Here is a 21588-nt window from a genome sequence, read left to right as displayed (position 1 = left end):
ATTAAGTGCTATCCATTACAAAAACTATGTATTTTAAACGTCAAAGAGGGGCACCTGGGTGGCTCAGTCGGTTAAGCGTCCGACTTTGGCTCAGGTCATGATCTCACGGTTCATGAGTTCGAGCCCCGTGTTGGGCTCTGTGCTGACAGCTAGCTTGGAGCCTGGAGCCTGGAGCCTATTTCAGATTCTGTGTCTCCCTCTCTCTCTCTGACCCTTCCCTGCTCACGCTCTCTCTCTCTCTCTCTCTCTCAGAAATAAATAAAACATTAAAAACATTAAAAAAAAATTTAAAAAGAAACCAATCTCAAAGAAACCTTAAAAACCAACTCTCCTAGCCCCACCTTTTAAAGATGAGTCAACTAAAGCCTGGAGAAAAGCAATGGCTCGCCTAAAATCTCACAGCTGGTCAGTAAAAACATTGAAATAGAACCGTGGTGTCTTTATTCGAGTTCAGCGTTCTTTCCTCTGCATTATCTTTCTGGGCACACAGGTCATAGGATGGCCCAGGAAAGTCCTGGTTGGTATTGCCCAACAATAATGAGAACGTGGTTGCAACTGCTAAGCAAAAGAGAAAATGTAGGAAGTGAGATTCAAGAGCACCTTAAAAGAGATGTAAAGAACTCCGGGGCTAAAATTAAGGTGAGAATTTAGAGTTCTATCAGTTTGATCCCAGGTTTGTCACTGAATGTGTCTGTGGGCAGAATATGCATTTTCTTTGCCTCTACCTTGCCTCTATTCTCAGAATATAAAAGCAGAAAGGAAAATATTATCGAATGCCAGTGGATTGTTGTAAAGAAAAGCCAATAAAAATGATTACTCTAGCAGTATAAAAATGCTCCATAAAAACTTAATAATCAACAGTTTTAAGCAGGATGTCACTGAGTATCTGACGGAGTGCCCACGTTTTATAGACAACATTTATGGGTTTCACAACCCAAATTTTCACTATTTATGAATTGTACATAAATTTGGGATGTGGTTGAAACCACATCTCATATCAAAACTGCTTATGAGGCACCCTGCCAGATAAGTGTAAATATCCTCGGGAAATCTCACACCTAACACAAGAGCTTGGTGGACGAGGATCTGTCCTTTGGAGAGCTAAAAATATTATGGATGGTTACGCGGGGACTTAGGAAAATTTTGTTTGAAGGAACATAAAGAATTGCCCAAAATCCAGAAACACAGGCTGGGTATTTCATTTTCTTACACTTAATTATGATTCCAGAAACTATAACTTTTGCATCCATTATTTTTGCTAACTAACAGTTTGGCAATAGAGACACACGTTATATAAAAACTTTTTCTTATCATGTTTTAAACTGCATGAAACACTGTCTCATTTGTATTTTGCTCTGCAGTGCCTTGCTGTACCTTTGGCATACTCCATACCTCTTGCAGAATTAAATGGGGTCGATATTATTACTGTGATTGTTTTCAACACCACTCTCTGAGTTTTATCCCATACCCACTCGCTACTGGATGAGTATACCTTAAGATCAGTGCCCATATCTTACTCGTTTTTGTGATCCGAATGACACACACAGTAAAAAGTTAATGTAAGAGAACGAAAAAAAAAAGAAGGAAGGAAGAAAGGGAAAGAGGAAGAGAGGGAAGGAGGAAGGAAGCAAAAAAGGGAAGAAAAGAGGTAGTTAATTTTTCTGTTCAGACAATAACAAATAAAACTCCCCTGTTACCAAGATCATTATTGATAATCTCAGATAGAAAGAGGTAATGAGGTTATGAAAATAAAATACAGCCAAGTTCAACATAAAGAAAACTTCGGGTAACTCAGAGTTACATCTGCCCGTAGTATCAGTCAAGTACCCTGTGGCAACTACCTAGTCAAGCTCTCTGATTTCTAGCCACTTGGATGTGTTACTTTGGTAGTAGTGTTGCATCACTGCATTTGGCCACATAGAAATTCTGGAGTCCTCTACTGGGGAAAGTCAATACAATTATCATGGAGAAGAGACACAGCAAAATTCCTTCACTGAGAGCCCAATGAACACAGTGTAACATTGTTCATCAAGAGATACCAAAGACATTATCACTAAAGGCAGCTTGAAAGTTCTCTCCTCATGGCTAAAGGGGAGCAGGGTCCTAGATATGCCTAAACACTCCTCCTCCTACAAAAAAAATTCATCATTAGAAAGGCACTGAAGTCTCTTGGTCATATGCATATCAAGAGATAGGCAGGTAGAGGGGCAAAGCAGAGAGAGAGGGAGATACAGCTGGGGGATTTAAAAAAAGAAAAAGAAAACAAAAACTAACTAACTCCAAAGATTAATGTAAAGGGCATCCACCTGTAATAAACCCATAAAGAATAAAAGAAGTGAAAAAACATATTTACAATTTACAAAGCATTTCCGTTTGTATTAAAGCAGTGATGAGATTTAGTCTAAGTTGTTTGACTCTCTTGCTGACAGAAATGATTGTCCTGAATTCTCTCTAGTGATTTGTTATGCCCTGAACCCCACTCCAACCTCTCTGCTTGTCTCTCTATACCCATCCAGACAGCCGTAGAATCCTACAGCAACTCAGGGTAGCCATCTATCTCCAGACAGTAGAGCTCAATTGGAAATACTGTTATTTTAACCTGGACTGGAATGAAATCCAATGGGAGATAGAAGAAAACACGGTACAGGGCTCCTGGGAATTTGGGCCTGCTATGCTGTGATAGATTTCTCTGTCACCTCTAGTTTCTGTGATTCCTGAAATTCATCATACCTGGGTAATTTGTGCTTGTCACAGACAGCAGGCAAGGCTAATAGACACATCAGTTGGGATAGAAACTACAGGCAGCATTTCAGAATGTAACCAACATGACTATACCTACCCCAAACTCAGAAACAATGTAAAATAAAATGTCTTTTGTGATTATTTTCAAGTACTTCACCCACAGTTTCAATTACCTTTCAATGTACATTTCAAACTCAGACTAATGGAGACATTTTTCAGTTATAATCTGTAAAATTTAGGACAGAACACAATTTCCATTTGCTTACAAAAACCCAACACATTTTTAATCAAATTAAGTGAAAAGACTAAGCCAGTTTGCAGGAGGAATGAGTGAGTGAAGAAATTATTATCTACAAATTAAATCTAGTCAATTTCATTCATTCATCCATCACTGGACATTACTGAGCACGTGCTACATAAAATACTTCATTAATTCATTTGGAATCACCATAATTTGCAAAATAATGAAACTGAATTTCGTTAAAAATTTTAGACTTCTATTGATTCAAGCAGTCCCTCTTTCTATTAATCCAAATCATGAGCACAAACCTAAAATTATATCGCGTCTTTATTTATTCTCACAACATTAGAAATCTCAAAAAAATACAACTTTAGTATCGTTAAATATTTAGTTTCTAAAATCATGATTAATTTTTAAATTTATGAAAATAATATAATAATCTGTCATATACAAAGTGATTTCCAGCCATCATATGGAAGCTAAAGAAAAATTAGTTAACTCTCCTAATTATAGAGAACAAACTGACGGTTATCAGAGAAGAGGTAGGTGGGGAGACGGGTGTAATAGGTGATGGAGATTAAGAAATGTAACAAAAGGCCATAGACCAGGTGGCTTACAAACAACAGACTTATTATTGTTTGTAATCACCGTGATGAGCACCAGGTAGCACCAGGTAATGTATGGAATTTCTGATCACTATGTTGTACACCTGAAACTACTATAACACTATATGTCAACTAACTGGAATTACAATAAAAAACAAAATGAAACAAAAGAACAACAACAAAAAAACAACCAAAAAAGTAGTTAATAAGGTTTGTTCTGATGAGTAAAATAAAATCGAAACCCCATTCTTCATCTTGTGCCTTACCTTTTCTAGGGAAATATCCCCATCTTCTTAACCACAAGGTCTGACCCCTACTGCTGATATGTAGTTAGAATAAAGATTTAAAATGAGTCACTGGTAAAAAGAGGTGTGTGATTTGTCTGGAGCTAGAGAATGCTAATAACAATAATAATTAATATAGTCTGGCTTCTTACAGAATTTGGGGGGTAAGATGAAAAAAGTAGACTTGAAAACATTTAAACTAATCATCTGCCATTCTGTAATATCTAATATAGTATCTAAAATGAATATCAAAGCGAATGTCCCATGATTACTTTCTCAACATAATGGTCAGATGCCAAAACATTTCCCAGACAACCCCTATGGAGTAGGTGCTTTCTCAAGGGCACAATGTGGTCCAGTCCAAAGGAGGGTCCTTGGACACATCATGAGTTAAGTTCACAAAATTTGAAAGAAGTAAACCCAAACTTTTAAACTGGCACAGAAGAAACTTTATCTTTAAAATCTTTGAGGCTGAAAGATATTCATGGGTTATATTAGACTAGAGAAAAATCTTGGAGACTGTTGACCTGCTTCACCATTACAGATGGTTAAGGTGAGGCATGGGTCTAGTCTCTAGAGGTGAAGTTCTTTTAAATCGATCTTGGTCTGGGAATGCTCTTTCCCAATTCTGCACAGACTCTTTGGGCCATAACAGTGAAAATAGTCCAGCTTTCAAGTAAGATGCTCCAAACCAAAGAGAATCTAGTTCCTTTTTATAATCATAGTCGACCCTCTATGTATGCATATGGTAGAAAGCAGCATCTTCAATAATAAAATGATAATTTATGTTTGACTTCACAGCATGTTCTATATTTGGGGTTTTTATTTTGTTTTTGGCAACATCAACAGACATTTTCCTAATTAGTTTGACCCTGATTCAATGTTACAATTAACATTCTCTGAGCGTACACACACATACACACACTACTCACCAATTGATGGTGGGGAGAATGCCCAGAAACATACTGTGGGATAGGCAAAGGTGGTCTGAGATTATGTTTTTGCTGCCAGCAATTCACAAACTAGATCATCTGGACCAATAGGGAGTTGGCTGTATTTATAACCAGGCACTTCCTAGAGCCAAATAATCATATTAGCTAATTCCCATCTATAAAATATATGTAGCCTCAGTAATTACTTATTAAATTAAGTGTATCCAGCACACAGAATCCTTTTTTGGTAAAATCAGGATTACCTAGTTTTACTATTGATGTCAATGCAGTTAACAAGATAATTGGCAGCTCTCTCTAGTACTGGCGGCTACACAGACCTGCCTGAGTTCTCTCGCAGGCTTGGAGATATGTGAGTGGCCAGACTTAGCTCTTAGCCCTGCCACTTTGGAGAATTAAGCACAGCTTCTCTTTGTTCGTTGAAAAACCTTCTAGACTTTTCTCCTCTGCCTCAATGACCCCCAGTGGCCTGGCCTTTCCGGGAGGCCCCTCTGGCCCACCCACCCCTGGCGTGGGACCCTCGCAATTGCTCACCTATCTTCTCCTCGGCTTGGCTGTTCTCCACAGCATCCGTTGGAGGCTGGGCTGTTGCCTTGGCAGCAGCATCCTCTGCAGCAGGGGTGGTGGCAGCAGCAGCAGCAGTGACAGCAGCAGGCACGTCGGCTTGTTTAGGCTCCTCCTTGGCTGGGGCGTCTTCGGCCTTGGAGGACGGCGAGTTGTCAGTGGAAGCTTTAGTGGCACTTTCTGTCTCAGCAGAGCCGGCCTTCTCCTCTGAGGGGGCAGGAGCCTGGGGGGCTGCCTGCTCTGTGGCAGCATCAGCGGCGCCCTCCCCCTTCTTCTCCTCGGAAGGAGTTTCTCCTGCCTTGCCGGTTTCCTCAGGCTTGGCAGGGGGCCCGTCAGTGGGAGTGGGACCTTCTCCCTCCTTCTTCTCCACGCCATCAGCAGCAGGGGCTTCGTCCTTCTCGTTCCCTTCAGCCTCGGCAGTTTGGGCGTCACCCTTCTTCTCTCCTTTGAGCTTTTTCCTTGTTATGTGTCCACGGAAGCTAGCCTGAATTTTGGTCGCGGCCTTATGAGCTTTATCTTCTGGTTTGATGCCATCTTGTTCGATCTTTTGGTCCTCATCATTTTTTTCAACCTTTGTGGAGAAAAAAGGGGTTAAGAAAAAAACAGAAGAGATGGAGTGATGCTCTTCTCCTTCAAATTACAGCAGTCAACAAATATTCATCAAATGATTTATTTTCTCTCAGGCTCCATAGTTGTAGTAAAGAAATCAGTAATACCCTGGAAATTCATATCAAGCCTTCTCCTCTCCATGATGGAGAATTAAGTAGAGAACACATTATCTGATGGGAAAACTAATGTCCTTTTGGCCTTCCAGAGTCACTGGCCTTATTTTATATGTATTTCTTTCCCCAGCTCAATGTCTCTCCATTACAAACTTAAACCAGCTTTTTAAAAGATGTCCCTTGATAATTCAAATTACATTCATCCTAGGTTTTCATCAAAGAGCTGTGAAAGATAGTGGTTTTTCAGGGTGCTGGAAAGGGGACTCTGTGAAAAATGTGATGGCTTAAAAAAATAATCATGAAAAAGTCTATTTGTGTCCCCAAGATTTGAAGTCCAGTCAGGAAACTCGCAGGACTAAGGCCAAGAGTATGATAAAATTTAGACAACAAATCCATCAGGGTTTAGTGCAAAATGCAGATGAGTTTCAGGGCTTTGAGAGATTTGTTCAGAATCTGAACTTAGAATGCTGGTCACAAAATGATGTCTACTTTGATCTCTTTGTGGTCTCATATCAGTAATCAACACAGAGACCTTCAATATTTGAATACAGAAAATGGCCACTTTTTTAGTGAAAAACAAACAAACAAAAAAGAATGGAAAACACTGTTTCCACTTTTGAAAGAGTAGTATATACTCACTAAATCACAATTTCTTATTCCCAAAGCAATTTAACCCTAGAATCAGTTTTCTATTATCACTAATGGAGTCATCCTGGTATGGAAGGCAAGAGACTAGAACACAAATTTTCTTACCATTTGGTTTTAACGTTTATAGAAAAACGTATGGTGCAAATAACTTTTTCCGTAAGGAAATTAAATCAGAAGATAGGCAGAAAAGGTATAGTCATGAAAAGAAATGTATAAGCAAGTACACAAAATTCTATATAGCTCCATTGCTCACCATGGTGCCCTCATATGGTTACTTATAGTCTCCATTCATTTCTTCAACTTTTGAACATTTAAGTTTTGTTCACTTTTGTGAACACTGTTCTAGGCAATGGGGTAATACAACAGTGAACAACGCAGCAAATGTCCTTCAAAAGACTGATAATAGAAGAGTGCATATCATGCACCAGGTCCTATGGTTGGCGCGTCTTGACTTTGGCCTGATCTTGACCTCCACTCCGGTTTAGGAGGTAAGCCACAGCAGGCCAATGCAAGAGTTGTTCTATCTGTCATACCAGCTCTGACCCAGTGACCCAGATTTGCTAATCATAATGTAGGTCTATTTGACATTCGTTGGACAGGCATACGGGCCTGTGGCTATATAGATTCATCAACATGCTGGTGGATATACAAAGGTAGTTTTCACAATTAGCTACATAGAAGAGTAAAAGCAGGACTGACAATTTTCCAGGAAAAAATTTTAAGACAAGTTTTTCTTCTTCCTCAGTTAACTGTGCATGTATCCACATAGAGAACGAAGGAGTAGATGAAAAGCACTTGGGAGAGGCCATTCTGCTCCCTCTTCCCAATGCCATTCTGTGACACTGTTCAGTTCTTTGATGCACTACCACCTTCCCTCCATCCTGCTGCTCTGATAACTCCTACTGGGATGCACACAGCACAATCTGGGGCACGGGAGCAGCTGTCTCTGCCAGGAACACTTTGCTCAGAGATGGAAGCATAACCCTGTTAAATTAACAGTTGTGATTGGAGCACAGAGCCAAGATGTTGTTAATTTATTTTACTCTATCTTGAGTTTTCTGAATGAGGCACAGTCTTATATGATAAGACATCTGTACTTGGGCATTGATGCCAAGTGATTCTTTAATACAAATACCTGCTTCTTGTGAAAGTAGACAAACCAATTATTTCAGAGTGGGCAGGTGTACAGAAAAGACCCTCTGGTGGCTCAAAAAAGCTACAATTTTAGAATCCCCTTTTCTCTTTAAGAACACAAAGCAAGGGGCGCCTGTGCGGCTTAGTCGGTTAAGCGTCCGACTTTCGCTTAGGTCATGATCTTTCGGTTTGTGGGTTTTAGCCCCTTGTCGGGCTCTGTGCTGACTGCCAGCTCAGAGCCTGGAGCCTGTTTCAGTCTGTGACTCCCTCTCTCTCTGACCCTCCCCTGCTCATGCTGTCTCTCTCTCTCTCTCTCCTAGAAATAAATAAAATATTAAAAAAAAAAAAAAGAACACAAAGCAAAAGGGATGAAACTTTTAAAAAGCTGGAAAACATAAAAAGAAGAAAGCTGAGACTCTGCATGCTATAAAGAAACTTTACATGGATAAAGCAAGAGCTCCTCTTGATTCTTCCCCCCATGCCACCCATCTCTCTTTCTCCCTGTTTCTCTCTCTCTTTCTCTTCCAATTTTTCAGATTATCTGCCACTTTAACTTTCCAAATGATCAGGGCTTAAGTTTCTGTAGTGTCTATGTTAAAATATCTATTTAGAAGGGCTCAGACTGGGCCTGAGTGCCAAGATTGCGGGACCAGCCTTATCTGAACAATCCAGGAGTATAAGGCACACAAGAGAAGAAGGGGTAGGTAGGAAGGGAGAGAATCCTGGAAGACCAAAGTTAGGGGAGAGAGGTGAAGGCAATTTTGTAAGAGCTAGGCAACCAAATAGGCAAGGTATACCTAAAGAGATAATCAAAATATTCCATGGGCATGCAGCACGTTCTGGAGAAACTGCTGGACCACTTAACAGCATTAGAAATTTAGGGAAACTGGATTTAGTGGGTTGAAAAAAGACAACTAATATATGTTTCAGACAGTCAGAGGGGAAGAGACAGAGACAGAGATGGAAGGAGAGAGGAATGAAGGAGAAGGGAGGCAGGAAGGGAGGCGAGGGAAGAAACGAGCCTAAAATAAAGTCAGACTTAAATGATTGAATAGAAACATCAGAAGACAAAAATATTTTAAGTAAAAATTGGGTCTTATGCTAGACAGTGCTGGATTATGAATGTGCATGTCTTCTTTCTGTACCTTTAATTGATTCTATTAATATGGCTTAAACTACAGGTTGTTTTCTGGTAAAATTCCTTTCACAGTACTAGAGGTAACTGGAGTAGGACTGCATTTTGTTGAGAGAGAAGACAAGAAAGAGGAGGACATTTCCCAAGACTGGCTGGAGGGTAACCCAATGTGTCAGGCCACAGAGACCTTTTCCCAACTGGAATAGAAGAACTTATCCAAGACAAAGGCCATTTGAGCCCAGAGAAACCAGAGATCACTCAGTAAAAGCAGCACAGCTCCTTCCGTTTCTAAATATGTCCCTGAGAAGTTCAGTGACTTGCCTAAATTTATAGAGTAAGTTAGTGGCCCACGTTATATTTGAACTCAGGTCCTCTTTCCTTCCACCCAACCCCAAGTCTGATTTTATTGCATTAGTGACCTGCAACATCTTAGCCTTTCTTGTGGCAGATAATCCATCAAGCATCATGTAAACATTGTCATTCATTTATTCATTTAACAATACTGAGTGCCTATGCTGTTCACTATCGACACACTAGTGAATAGGTAGTACTGTATCTACACACATAAAATTCTTTTTAAGTATGATTTTGGGGGAAGAAATAACCTCATCGTGCTTTAACAATCAGCAGTTTCCCAGGAATTCACAGTAGATGCCTGATCTTATGCCCATTTTGTAAAGAAGTTAGGCCAACAATCTATATAATGAGTTACAGGTGGAGAAGGTCTGGAAAAAGGGGATCTTGGCATTTAATAGCTAAAGAGTTCATAAGTCTCATCAAGATGGATTTACTTTTAGGGCACCTGGGTGGCTCAGTCGGTTAAGCATCTGACTTCAGCCCAAGTCATGATCTCACAGTTCATGAGTTCGAGCCCCGTGTCAGGCTCTGCACAGAGCCTGAAGCCTGCTTTGCATTCTGTGTCTTCCTCTCTCTCTCTCTCTTTGGCCCTCCCCTGTTTGTGCTCTCTCTCTCTCAAAAATGAATAAACACTTAAAAAATAGTTTTAAATTAAAATTCTTTAAAAAAAATACATAGATTTACTTTTGGAGTACCCAGCTGGTTTAATTGGAAAAGCATGTGACTCTTGATCTCAGGGTCCTGAGTTCAAGCCCCACATTGGATGTAGAGATTACTTGAAATTTTTTTAATTAGCAAAAAAAGATTTACTTTTTCAGCTCAGTCCTATAACAATTAATCTTTGTCCTGTTCTCTGATATTTTCTGAGATAATTTCAAAACTCTTTCATTTTTAGATGGGATTGTTGCTATCTGTGAATTAACTGAGAAGGACAGTCCAATGCAGTGCCTTATATGTAGGAAGAATCTCATTATGAGTTGCAATAACCTTTTCAGGAATCTTTACCTCTATACCTTATTGTTTTTATTGACAAATTTGTTTGGGAGCTCTGTAATTTATGAAGTCTTAAAGGAATTCAAAGTACTTGAAATCTTTACTTTTCAACCAATGCTAAGATCTTGGATGAATATTGCTCTGAAAAAGATGGATACCATTATACTAACTTGTTAGAATCTAGTCAAATTTCTAAATGGATTACACAAAAGGGCAATAACTTTCAACAGTATTTAACAATCACAAGAAAGAAAGCCAATGATAAGATGTAGCTATTTAATATCCAACATTGTTGTTCTGGTTAATAGTTTCCTTTCCTTCTGGGAAAGGGAGAGGGTACAACTTAGGATCCATTCTAAGAAGTCCAAACATTTGCATGAATTATGTTGCAAAAAAAACTTTAGGTAAAAATCTCCGAATGCCTGACTTCCAGAACTAAAATAGCATCATCTGTTCACCTGGGACACCACAATTCATTCCATGTTGTCCAGTCACCTTAGGACTGCCTCAACCTTCCAAACACAGAAGAACTTGGCCCTGTATCTACTTCTGCCAGCCATAAATACTACTATTATAATATTTCAAATTTTCTCTTAAACAAGATTGAACTGTAAATGCTTTTAAAAATTCACTGGTGTATACCAATTCTTCTAAGAACATCTTTAGTTAATCAAAATATTTTCTTATTGAGCAAAAGATATCTTTGAGAAGCAAAATGGAAGGGCCAGAGGTATCTTAAGCAACACGTTCTTTATCATACTATAATTTTCCTGCCTATCAGGATCTTATGCAATCCATAAAGGGACCAAAATAGACGGATGACATATATATAAAATTTGGCAGACATCTACTTATGGCTCACTCTAGTTTTATTAATAATTTATTGAGGTAAAATTCACATAGAAATTTTCACTCTATTTTTAAACATAGTTTATTTTAAACATAGTTGATAGCAGATACTTTAGAAAATATGTCCAAGCATTAAAGGATGTCATACTAAAGCTTCTGTATTTCTTCTAACCTGGTCAAAGATCAGAAATCCAGTGAAATGCTCCTTAGGAAAGAAAGGAGGATGGACAAACCTCTTCCAGTTCTGAAGATAAAATGTCTTCAGGTTCCTTTCTGGGCAGTTATAAGGAAGAAAGTGTCATTTTTAAAAGCTGAATGGGTCACCTAGGTGGCTCAGTTCATTAAGCCTCTGCTTCTTGATCTTGGATCAGGTCATAGTCTTGAAGTTTATGAGATCAAGCCAGGTATTGGGTTCAGCATGTATGGCCTGCTTGGGATTCTTTCTCTCCCTCTCTCCTTGCCCCTCCCCTGCTGGCTTCCTCTCTCTCTCTCTCTCTGTCTCTCTCTGTCTCTCTCAAAATAAATAAATACACTTAAAAAAATTAATAAAGGATGAATCAACACAGCTGAGCTACACACAGTTCCCTCAACACTCAAATCTGATTTGAAGATCTAACGAAGCACGTGAGGGGGATGGTGGGGAACGAGATGCAGATGGAGGCAACGAAACTGCTTTTGCCAACAACTGTCATCACATTTTAATTTATTAAATTTTTAAATTTTTATTTTTTTTGAGAGAGAGAGTGCATACACAAGGAGAGGAGGGGCAGAGAGAGAGGAAGAGAGAGAAAAATCTCAAGCAGGCTCCATAGCCAGACACAGGACTCAATCGCAGGACCCTGAGATGATGACCTGAGCCAAAATCAAAAGTCGAATGATTAACTGACTGGTTAATCACATTTACCCTGTCATGCCGCATGATGCCCCTGTCACCACATTTTTAAAGTCTGATTTTCAGTCCAGTGCAAAGTCCTTTTATAGTTTAGTGGAGCACAGGAAATGTATAATGACTAAGAACGTCTCCAGGAGAATGTGGTACAATAAGAGTCATTTTGCAATGCCTGGGAGAATGGTAGTAAGGCAACTCTCTTTCTTCCTTCAAACGAAGGGTGCAGCATATTGCTGCAGCTCCGGAGTTATACTAAACAAGTAAGAAATGCTCATTGGTTGACTGACTATATGAGAAAACCAAATATCCCATTTTGGAAACTGGAATAGTAATATTAACTTTTCAGATAATAGCTGGTTATCAAGACATGGGTCTTTAGCTCACTTTCATATACTATTTATTTAACATGTATAGCCCACTTCCAAAAGATTATGAGGCGGCATATGCATCCCAGAGTAAGGCAATAGTGGAAGAGGATTCAGTTTCCTTTCAAAAGAGTTTTCTTCTATTTTGTATTATATATTTGTAAGTACTTTTGTCCCACAAAGATAGAGAGAAGAAGTAAAGGGCATATTATAGTTGGTGGCTTCTAACAGACAAAAATCGGCATATGAAAGACCTTGTCCATTTGGCTCACAGCTGAATTTCCAGTTTCTAGAATGGTGTCTGGCACATGGTAGATGTTTGATTCATGTTTATTGAATAAATTTAAAATTTGAACATATCTATTCATGTCATTTTGGAAAGATGACAACAGATAAGGAAGTCTAGAGTTCCATTTTACTGACTTTTATTAAAATTTTTCCTTTCTCAGGGATGGAATTCAGTAGTTTCTGACTAAAACAGGTATATGTTCCCCAATACCTAAGTGACTGACCTCATATGGTGAGGTTGAACACAAAAACCAATCAGAAATGAATGAGTAGAAATCAGACAAGAAGAGAAGTCATAAACCTATAGAATGGCATTGATAATAATTTCAAAAAGCACTTGAAAATGTCAATAAATCTAAGATAAGACAACTGACTTATATTTATCTTATCTATGAATTGGCTAAAGTCTTGTCAATCAAATTATTTTTCAAATATATATGTCTGCTTCTCCATTTGTAAAATGGGTGAAAATATTCATTGAGGATTGTTGGAGACCCCTCCCACTTCCCTTTGTTTATGCTTAATCTGTATAATGAGCCCTAGGGCCTATGATTGTGAGCTGGGGTAACTAGTCCCTTAGTTATTCAAAGAAAACTCTCCCTCCACACACTGGAGCTGGGAACAGCCTAAAGTTGAGATGAGGCACATAATTATTCTGGTCCATCTATCAGGGCATGTGCTGGACAGGATTTGACAAAACTCAGAAAACCTTTGAGTACGGCCAACATGGGTATATGTCACCTGACTGAATCAAAGCGTTTAAGTCATTGATCCCCATACAAATGCTTGCTAAGAGTTAGGTCTGGGGAAAAGTTTTTTTTGGGGAAGTCACACCTGGGAGGACACCTGGGAAGTCACAAGATGGGGTGCCATCTTGAGCAGTAGGACCAGCCACTCTGATAAGTGTTGTCCATGGCAGTTCACTGCCTTTCCAAGTGCTCACTGCCTCTACGCATGCTCACTGCCTCTACAAGTGGCACATGCTGAAAGGAGGAAAAAGCAGGCAAGGTGAGGGAGACACTAAACTCTGCTCTTGGACAGGTCTCCATGTCTGTAGAGGCCACTGAGCAGGAAACAAAAGGGAGAGATTCCCCATCAGGTGCTATAAAGGCTGGAATCACACAGGAGACTCTAAGAGGGACTGTGAGGCTCCTTCTGCTAACAACTGGACAAAGAAGGAGAACAGCAGGCAGCCAATCCATCTGGGAAAAGACAGGAAAACAGTCTACCAGCAGACAGCCCTTGTGCTGCCATCACAGGTGAATTCCTCCCAGGTGTGACTTCCCAAGAGCAAACCACACCCCCAAGCTGCTGGAAAAGGTAATACAAAATGTCTCTTATTGGACACTCAGCAACACAAGACACAAGAAGTATTGAAATAAATATTCTTCCTATTATACTGAATAGTGATTATTGATTTGTTATTTCTTCAGTAAGCCTCTTTCATAAATTACATTCTAAGTCAGTAGTACTTGATGTGTTTTGTTCAATGAATACGTAAATGAGAAAGATACTCCTCATGCACTCTAATACATGCCCTTCCTCTTGGTCTACCTAGCCTTGCTTTTCCTTCTTTGTGCTTATGGTTACCTGACATATTTTTGTTTCATTGTTAACTAAATCTTTCCTTGGACTCTAAACTTTCTGAGAGCAGGACCTTGTCAGTTTCATACAACCCTCAACACCTCGATAGCTAAAATAGTGCTGGCTCATGGGTGATGCTCCAAAAACATGTGTTTTGTAGTTGTTGTGAAGTGACTCTGTGCCACCCCGTGTCAGTGACCAGAGGGCATGTCAATAAGCAGCATCCAGCTAACTGGCCAGGCATCCTCTTTCCACTCTGGGAAACAAACGCTCAGTGTGTCTCTGTCCTCTTACCAGTGTAATGAGTGTACAGCATATACAGGTAATATTTCAATTCTGGCCTCATCAGAACCATGTGAGGAACACATCACTCACTGTGCCTGTTTTATAATGGGAAACTGAGGAAACAGAAAGAGGCCTATGTTATCCAGCTTCTAGATGACAGGACCCTTTCTCAATCCTATTCCTCACCCAATGCATTTGAAAGACTGCAACAAGTCAGCATTCCTTGATGTTTAAGAGCATGGGCTCTGAAGTTACGTGTGAGCTGGGTTGGACCTCGACCCTGCCACTGAATCACCAGCTCTTGAGTTTGGCTGGTCAGCTTCAGTTTCCTGACCTATAGGACAGGGGGAGAACAAGGCTCTCGCACTGGGTTGTTGTGAAGATTATATGAGTGAGCATCTATAGAGCTCTTAGCACAGTCCCTGTCATAGTGCACATGTTCAAAAGGGTTAGCTGCTACTTTTTCTCATCTTCATCATTGTCCTCATCACTATCATCTCAGAGTAACTTCTACATTATCATTAGACTAAACTTAGACATATTGATAAGATAAAATCTGTAGGGGCCCAGGACAGGCCACCCCAAAATATACCACATTGGCATATTATCTTGATTGAACACTCAGACCCTCCTCTGTCCTCTTAAAGGTGGGAATCAAATCTCCCATATGAGAAATTCCCTCCTGGGGCACCTCTCAGTCGGCTAAGCATCTGACACTTGATTTCAGCTTAGGTGATGATCTCATGATCATGAGATGATGAGACTGAGCCCTGTGTCAGGCTTTCCATTGAGTATGGAGTCTGCTTGGGATTCTTTCTCCCTCTTCTCTGCCCCTCCCCTACTTTCGTGCCTTCTGTCTCTCAAAAATAATAAATAAACATTAAAAATAAATAAATACCTTCCCTGCATTAAAGAAATAAAATGACATCCTTAACACCAGACATAGGGACTTGAAAACTGAGAAAGCTGTAGAAACAAATCTTGTCCCTTTTTTCCTAATCTAATACATCAGCCTAAATTCTGCTTAGAATTCCTTATTAATTAAAGCTCCCAAACACTTGTTTTCTTTATCCTGTCAATTAATCACAAATTTATTCTCTTTATCTATAATGTATGAAAACTTCCTGCCCTGGTCATTTCTTTGGATCTCGGAGCACGGAGGCTCAATAATAAAACATGTACTAAAACTTTGGTTTTTTTTTTTCTCCTGTCTCATGTAAATTTAATTCTTGGTCCAACTGGCAGAACTTGAAGGGTAGAGGAAGAATTTTTCTCTCCCCGCAGTACTGATGAGGTTTGACCCTAACACCTTATTTATGTCCATATTTGTTGGTATACCTACCCAGGGAGTGGGGAGAGTCCATTTCTTTAACTTTACAGTGTTACAGAGCTATCTATCCTCAAAGAGATAAGCAGAAGTCTGTCTAAAATGTGTCCCAGTACTCAATCCAATTCTCTCTATTCTAGGGAAGGGGAGGATCTGTTCATAGTGTCAAGTATGAACCATAATCCCTCTTCTCTGCCAACTAACACACACCAATCCTCCCTAACCACATCCATCCCTAAAACTCCACATGGTCCAGCATCTTGTGATGAAAGTTCACTTAAACTACAGGTCTATTCATTTTCAAAAGATATACCCTTCAGCTGACATCAGCCCTCCCCTACACACGAAATCTCATTCAGCTACTGTTTCACTTATCTCTACCCTGTGGATCAAGCGATAGACCTTATACATCCAGTGAACACAACAGCCTGTATAGGTTCTGAGCGTACACTGGTTACTCATGTTTGGTAATACTCATACTCGATGAAACTGTGGATGCAGCTGCCAGGCATTTTGTGGGGGGTTAGCTTAGGAACCTCTGGTCCTGAGCAGGTAGGGGGTTCATGATTTGGGATTCCCAACTCTATCCAACACACCCTGACTGGATAGTTAGTAAAACTCCTCCTGAATGTCACTCTACTTAATATCTAGTGAGGGTACAGAATGTGTCACCAGAGTTCATGTCATTATAAAGCCTAACTGATGGGAGATGGAAAAGAACTGGGATTCCATTTGCTAAGGAAAAAAAAATAAAACAATAGCTTGAATTTTTATATTACAGGTTATGAAGTCCTTTCAACTTCATAAAACTGTTCCTCTAGGCTGAATAAGTGTGCTATCCCTTTTGCAAAATAAAGAAAATAAAACCAAATGGAAAGCCCCACAAATGTAGAATGGGTCTTAACCCTAGGCCTCCAATCTCCTGTTTCAAGGAACTTAACCGAGAATTCAATCTAAGAATTCAACACTAAACACTCAGAAGGTATCATCAAATAAGTAGCAATCCTCAGTCAGTACCAAGACCACTTGAAGTACTTTTTACCTAACAGAACTGGTCTGTATTTAAGATCTCGTGACAGAGGAGGCTCTGGGATAAGGGGCAGAGGGATTAGGGGCAGACACATGTTTAGAAGGGGGAGCTAGGTGATTTTGCCAGAAACTGCACTTGCATGCCAAGCTTTTTACAGTAGGCTTATATATATGAGGTGGCTGATGGGATGATTTTGCAGACACAACTATCCATCACCAATAATTTGCACGTGCCTTGATGTACTACTATCAATCACCATGTAAGTGATTGCACATTTACAGCAGTACTTGAGAAATCTTTTAAAAAGCCAAGTATGTTTTCTCTCTGATTCTAGAAGACATGTTGTTGTGTTCTTCCATGTATGGAAAAAATTATGGAATGTTTTTGTTAGGGGTGGGGCAGGGATGTCAGTTAAAGGGCATACAGTTTGAGGACAAATAGATTTCCATTTAACAGGGTTTCTAGCGGCACCTGGGTGGCTCAGTCGGTTAAGCAGCTGACTTCAGCTCAGGTCATGATCTCTCAGTTCATGGGTTCGAGCCCCACATTGGGCTCTGTGCCAACAGTTCAGAGCCTGGAACCTGTTCCTGATTCTGTGTCTCCACCTCTCTCTGCCCCTACCCCTCTCATGCTCTATCTCTCTTTCTCTCAAAAATAAATAAACATTAAAAAAATTTTTTTTAAACAGGGTTTCTATTCCCAAGCTACTAGACAGTTTAAGAGGGACAAATATGTAGACCCTAGAAAAATCTGTAAATCATAACTGAGTTTAAATTTGCTCATGATGTTTTGGTCTTTGTCATTCTTCCTTTCTTCTCATTTGCTTTGTTTTTGGCATCCTGTTCTCTTTTGATTGTCAGTCATTGACACTCACTGATTACATGTTTGTTCCCTAGTGTGGTTTGGGGGGTCAAATGATTTTGGGGGTCAAATGAGTTTAAATCCTGCCATGGCCACTATTTAAATGTATGACCTGGAGTAAACTACCTAACTTTTTAGAATGCAGTTTCTTCACCTTCAGATTGGAATATTAATACCTACCTTGCAGAATTTTCTTTAGGATGAAAGAAAATAGTATTCATAAAGTGCTTGATACTTGAGAATTCAATAAATAATTGTTCAGAAGAAGACAATATGAGAGAAGTGAAAATTACTACTTTCTGGAGACTAGGGATTGAGTACATTATTTGACAAACATTTTGATTTTCTCTTTGATATTTCATGAAAGAATTTTTTTCAGGGCTGTGCACATTTCATAAAGATAATAAATACCTCCTCCAAACAAAGAAAATCCTTTAAAGGTAAAGACTATATAGACATAAATAAATAAATAAGGTGAAGACGATATACACATTAAAAAACAAAGAAATAAGTAATAAAGGTAAAGACTATAAAACACCATCAGATCCATGGAAGAAACAATACTAATAATAAATTGAAAAAATTATATATTACTATGTGCCCAGTACTCTTCCAAGTACTTTATTATATACTTTATATAGAGACACACAAATATATTGATTATATATATTAACTAATTTAATTCTAACAAGGCTATACAATGCATACTATTATTTTACAGATAAAGGAACTGAGGCACAGGGACATTAAATAACTGCTCAAAATCACACAGCTAATAAGTGACAGAGCCAGGGTTTGAACTCAAACTACTTGCATAGGTGGCACATGAGTTAAAATCACCCCAGGAAGACAGGGCTTATCTACTCTCTGCAGGTGTTCCCTTCAGGCTCCCAGGCAAGGTGAAATGTGGAGTGGGGGGTAGAAGAACCCAGAGCAGGACTTTCTCATGGCCAGTGCCTGTTAGGGCTGGGCTATAGCTCCTCGTGTCTAAAGGACTAGGCTTTAGAGCTTTCACTACAATTTCATCTTCCCCTTTCAGAATCTCTTTACAAAGAAAAGCCCAAATACATTTTCAAAGCAGAGGCTGTGGGATCATGATCTCATCACCCAGGTGATGCCATGACTCGTTTTCCTTGTGAAGATGTTGACAGGGAAGATTCACACTTGAGATGCTGAGAACAGCCCAGAGACTAGGTTCCACATTAATTCTGAAAACAGGAGAGGGAAAATATCAGAGCTCAGAGAAAGCAATACTGAGGAAAGTGGCAGAGGAGGGCCCCAGGTTAGGAGTTAGGGCTATTTAATTACATAAGAAAGGAAGATGACTGAACTAGTCACCAAATGCATTCTTATCAGGGGGAAGGGCTTGAGCAGGTGGTCAAGAGCAGGTTCTATGACTTACTCTCAAATCTAGGGATTTAATCCAGCCAGCATTCCTGAATTAGACATCACCTTTTCCTCAAACCAACTATTCTATTACTTTTCTCATAATTGTAGGGAAACAGGGAGCTCCATCTAGAATGTTCATACTAGTTGCTCTGCTTATATTCTAAGAAAAATGTCATAGTATTTATGCCACATAGTTCATTGGAGGAATTTAGTGACAGTGCTCATCATGGTACAAAGAACCAGCACAGCCCCCACTTTGTGGTTGTGTAGGGAGAAACACGGCACCACTGGAGCCACCAGAGAGAGAAAGTCCCCTCTTCTCTGTTTTTGAAAACAGGCAGGCAACTACAACTTCTGAATTAGTCTGTATGAGCCATCTGGGGATTTATGATAATCTCATCTTTGAGCCAGAATAATTAGGCTGAATTGGGTAAAAATAAGGAAATATTAAGTCTGATTCTGATCATGACGTGAATGAAAATTACTTTCCTTTTGAGGCATAGACAACTATGAGATGTGCCATAATCCTCTCTTAAGTGATATCACATGACCCAAAGAGCCTGCCAGGGCACCAGGTCCGCTTGGCAGGGTGAAAATGCAAACAACGGAGAGCTTTACAGATGTGTCACAACCTGGAGAGGCCTCAGAGACCGTCCTGAGGATGAGAGTCCCAGGAAGGAAGGGTGATGTCACTGCTCTTCCCTCAGTTCCAAATGACCCATCAGAAATCCGTGATTCCCCATATTCCTGTGTCTGCTCTGGACTAGACCCAAGTCTAGGAGTAAAATATTCCAAGGCATCCAGTAAGCATCTTTCCCTTGTGGCTGGGGCAGCTTAACTGCTCCAGGCTACAATAATTCCCTACTTTCTACTGACACTGAGCTCACAGTTAAAAGTCACATATAAAAGCCCAGCGATCACGGGGCGGCCAGCTGGCTGTCAGTAGAGTGTGTGACTCTTGGTCCCAGGGTTGTAAATTTGAGTCCACGTTGGGTGTAGAGATCACTTAAAAATAAAATCTTAAAGAGGAAAAAAAAAGCTCAATTGAGCTCAAAAAAGTTATGCCTGGTACCTCTGCAGCCCCTGGGCATGTACATCAGCCTGTGGAGAATTAAGGTAATGATGGGGGTGCTGGCAGTGGTAGGATATTTGAAAAATAAGTCAGAAGCTTATGTTATTTATTTGGGGAAATGGCTGACTATTTTCTACTAACCACAAAGACATTGGCACTCTTTATCTCCTATTTGGTCCCTCCTATTCGGAGGGGGTGTGCAAGGAGAACCTAGACAAAGACTCCTTTCATCAAAAGTCTGAAATTCTACCCTGAAGCATTATTCCCTGAAAGCTAACACTAGAGACACTCTCTTTATTGGTCTGCCATCCACTCTCTGCTACATCTTTTAGCAGATAAAGTGGAAATAAAATTACAGTTTTATAATTTGTCCACTTCCACCAGTCTGAACCTCCCTCTGCCCTTCTCAAAACATGTTAAGTATTCCTGTTGCATATCATACTAGAAAGATATGCATTGTTTTAGCATTTGAGAAATTCGTGGAATGGAGCCCGTCTGTCCTTCCAGCTTCTCCCACGAACACACTCTTTACGTTGGCCAATTAATTCACATGCTGCTTGCTGGACACTCACCTCACTCCGAGTTCCCTAACTTCACTTACGATTTAGCGCCCCCCCCCCCAAACATTTCTCTGTCCTGTGTGTGCTGAAACCCTGCATGCCCTTCATGACTCATCCCAATCCTCACCTCCTTGGCAGGAGGAGAATTTTCTTGCATCACCCTAAATGAACAGTCCAGGGGGCAACAAACCTTTTCTGCAAAGGGCCAAATAGTAAACTTTTTTTCGCTTTTGGCTCTCTGAGCCATATGGTATCTGTCTCAACTCTTCGATTCTGTCATTGTAGTGTGAAAAAACTATAGGTGCTACGTAAATGAACGTGCATGGCTGTGCTCCAATAGAACTTTATTTATGAACACTGAAATTTGAATTGCATGTAACTTTAAGGCGTCACAAAATATTACTCCTTTGATTTTCTGTCAAACATTTTTAAATGTAGGAAAAAAAAAAACACTCTTAGCCCATAAGCTGAGGTTTGCCAATCTCTGGGGCAAGATATACCTTTACATTAGGCTACCACATCATCCTCGGTTGTATTATTAATTTCTTTTGTATTGTAGTTATTGGAGTACTTATTACCCAAACTCCATTATCTTATAAGCTCTTTGAGGGCAGGAAGATTGCCTTATTAGTAGAGGCTGTGATATTGTGACTTATATTAAGAAATCTTTATTGGGTCTTTGTCCCCATTTCTGGCACAGAGTTCCTAAAACCC

At 39.8% G+C, this 21588-nt stretch overlaps 1 protein-coding gene across 1 annotated transcript in view; it reads right to left on the bottom strand.

The window, feature by feature from the left end:
• The window catches only part of GAP43 (growth associated protein 43), a 100161-nt gene that overhangs the window by 39438 nt on the left and 39135 nt on the right, over window positions 1-21588 (bottom strand). The window contains exon 2 of the mRNA XM_039221268.1: window positions 5357-5957. Within this exon, the coding sequence (XP_039077199.1) occupies window positions 5357-5957 (601 nt within the window). The remainder of the gene's footprint in view (window positions 1-5356; window positions 5958-21588) is intronic.

The sequence above is a fragment of the Hyaena hyaena genome, unplaced genomic scaffold (genome assembly GCF_003009895.1).
Source record: "Hyaena hyaena isolate Hyena2069 unplaced genomic scaffold, ASM300989v1 scaffold_977, whole genome shotgun sequence".
Lineage (NCBI taxonomy): Eukaryota > Metazoa > Chordata > Mammalia > Carnivora > Hyaenidae > Hyaena > Hyaena hyaena.
This window is presented reverse-complemented; position numbering and strand designations above follow the sequence as displayed.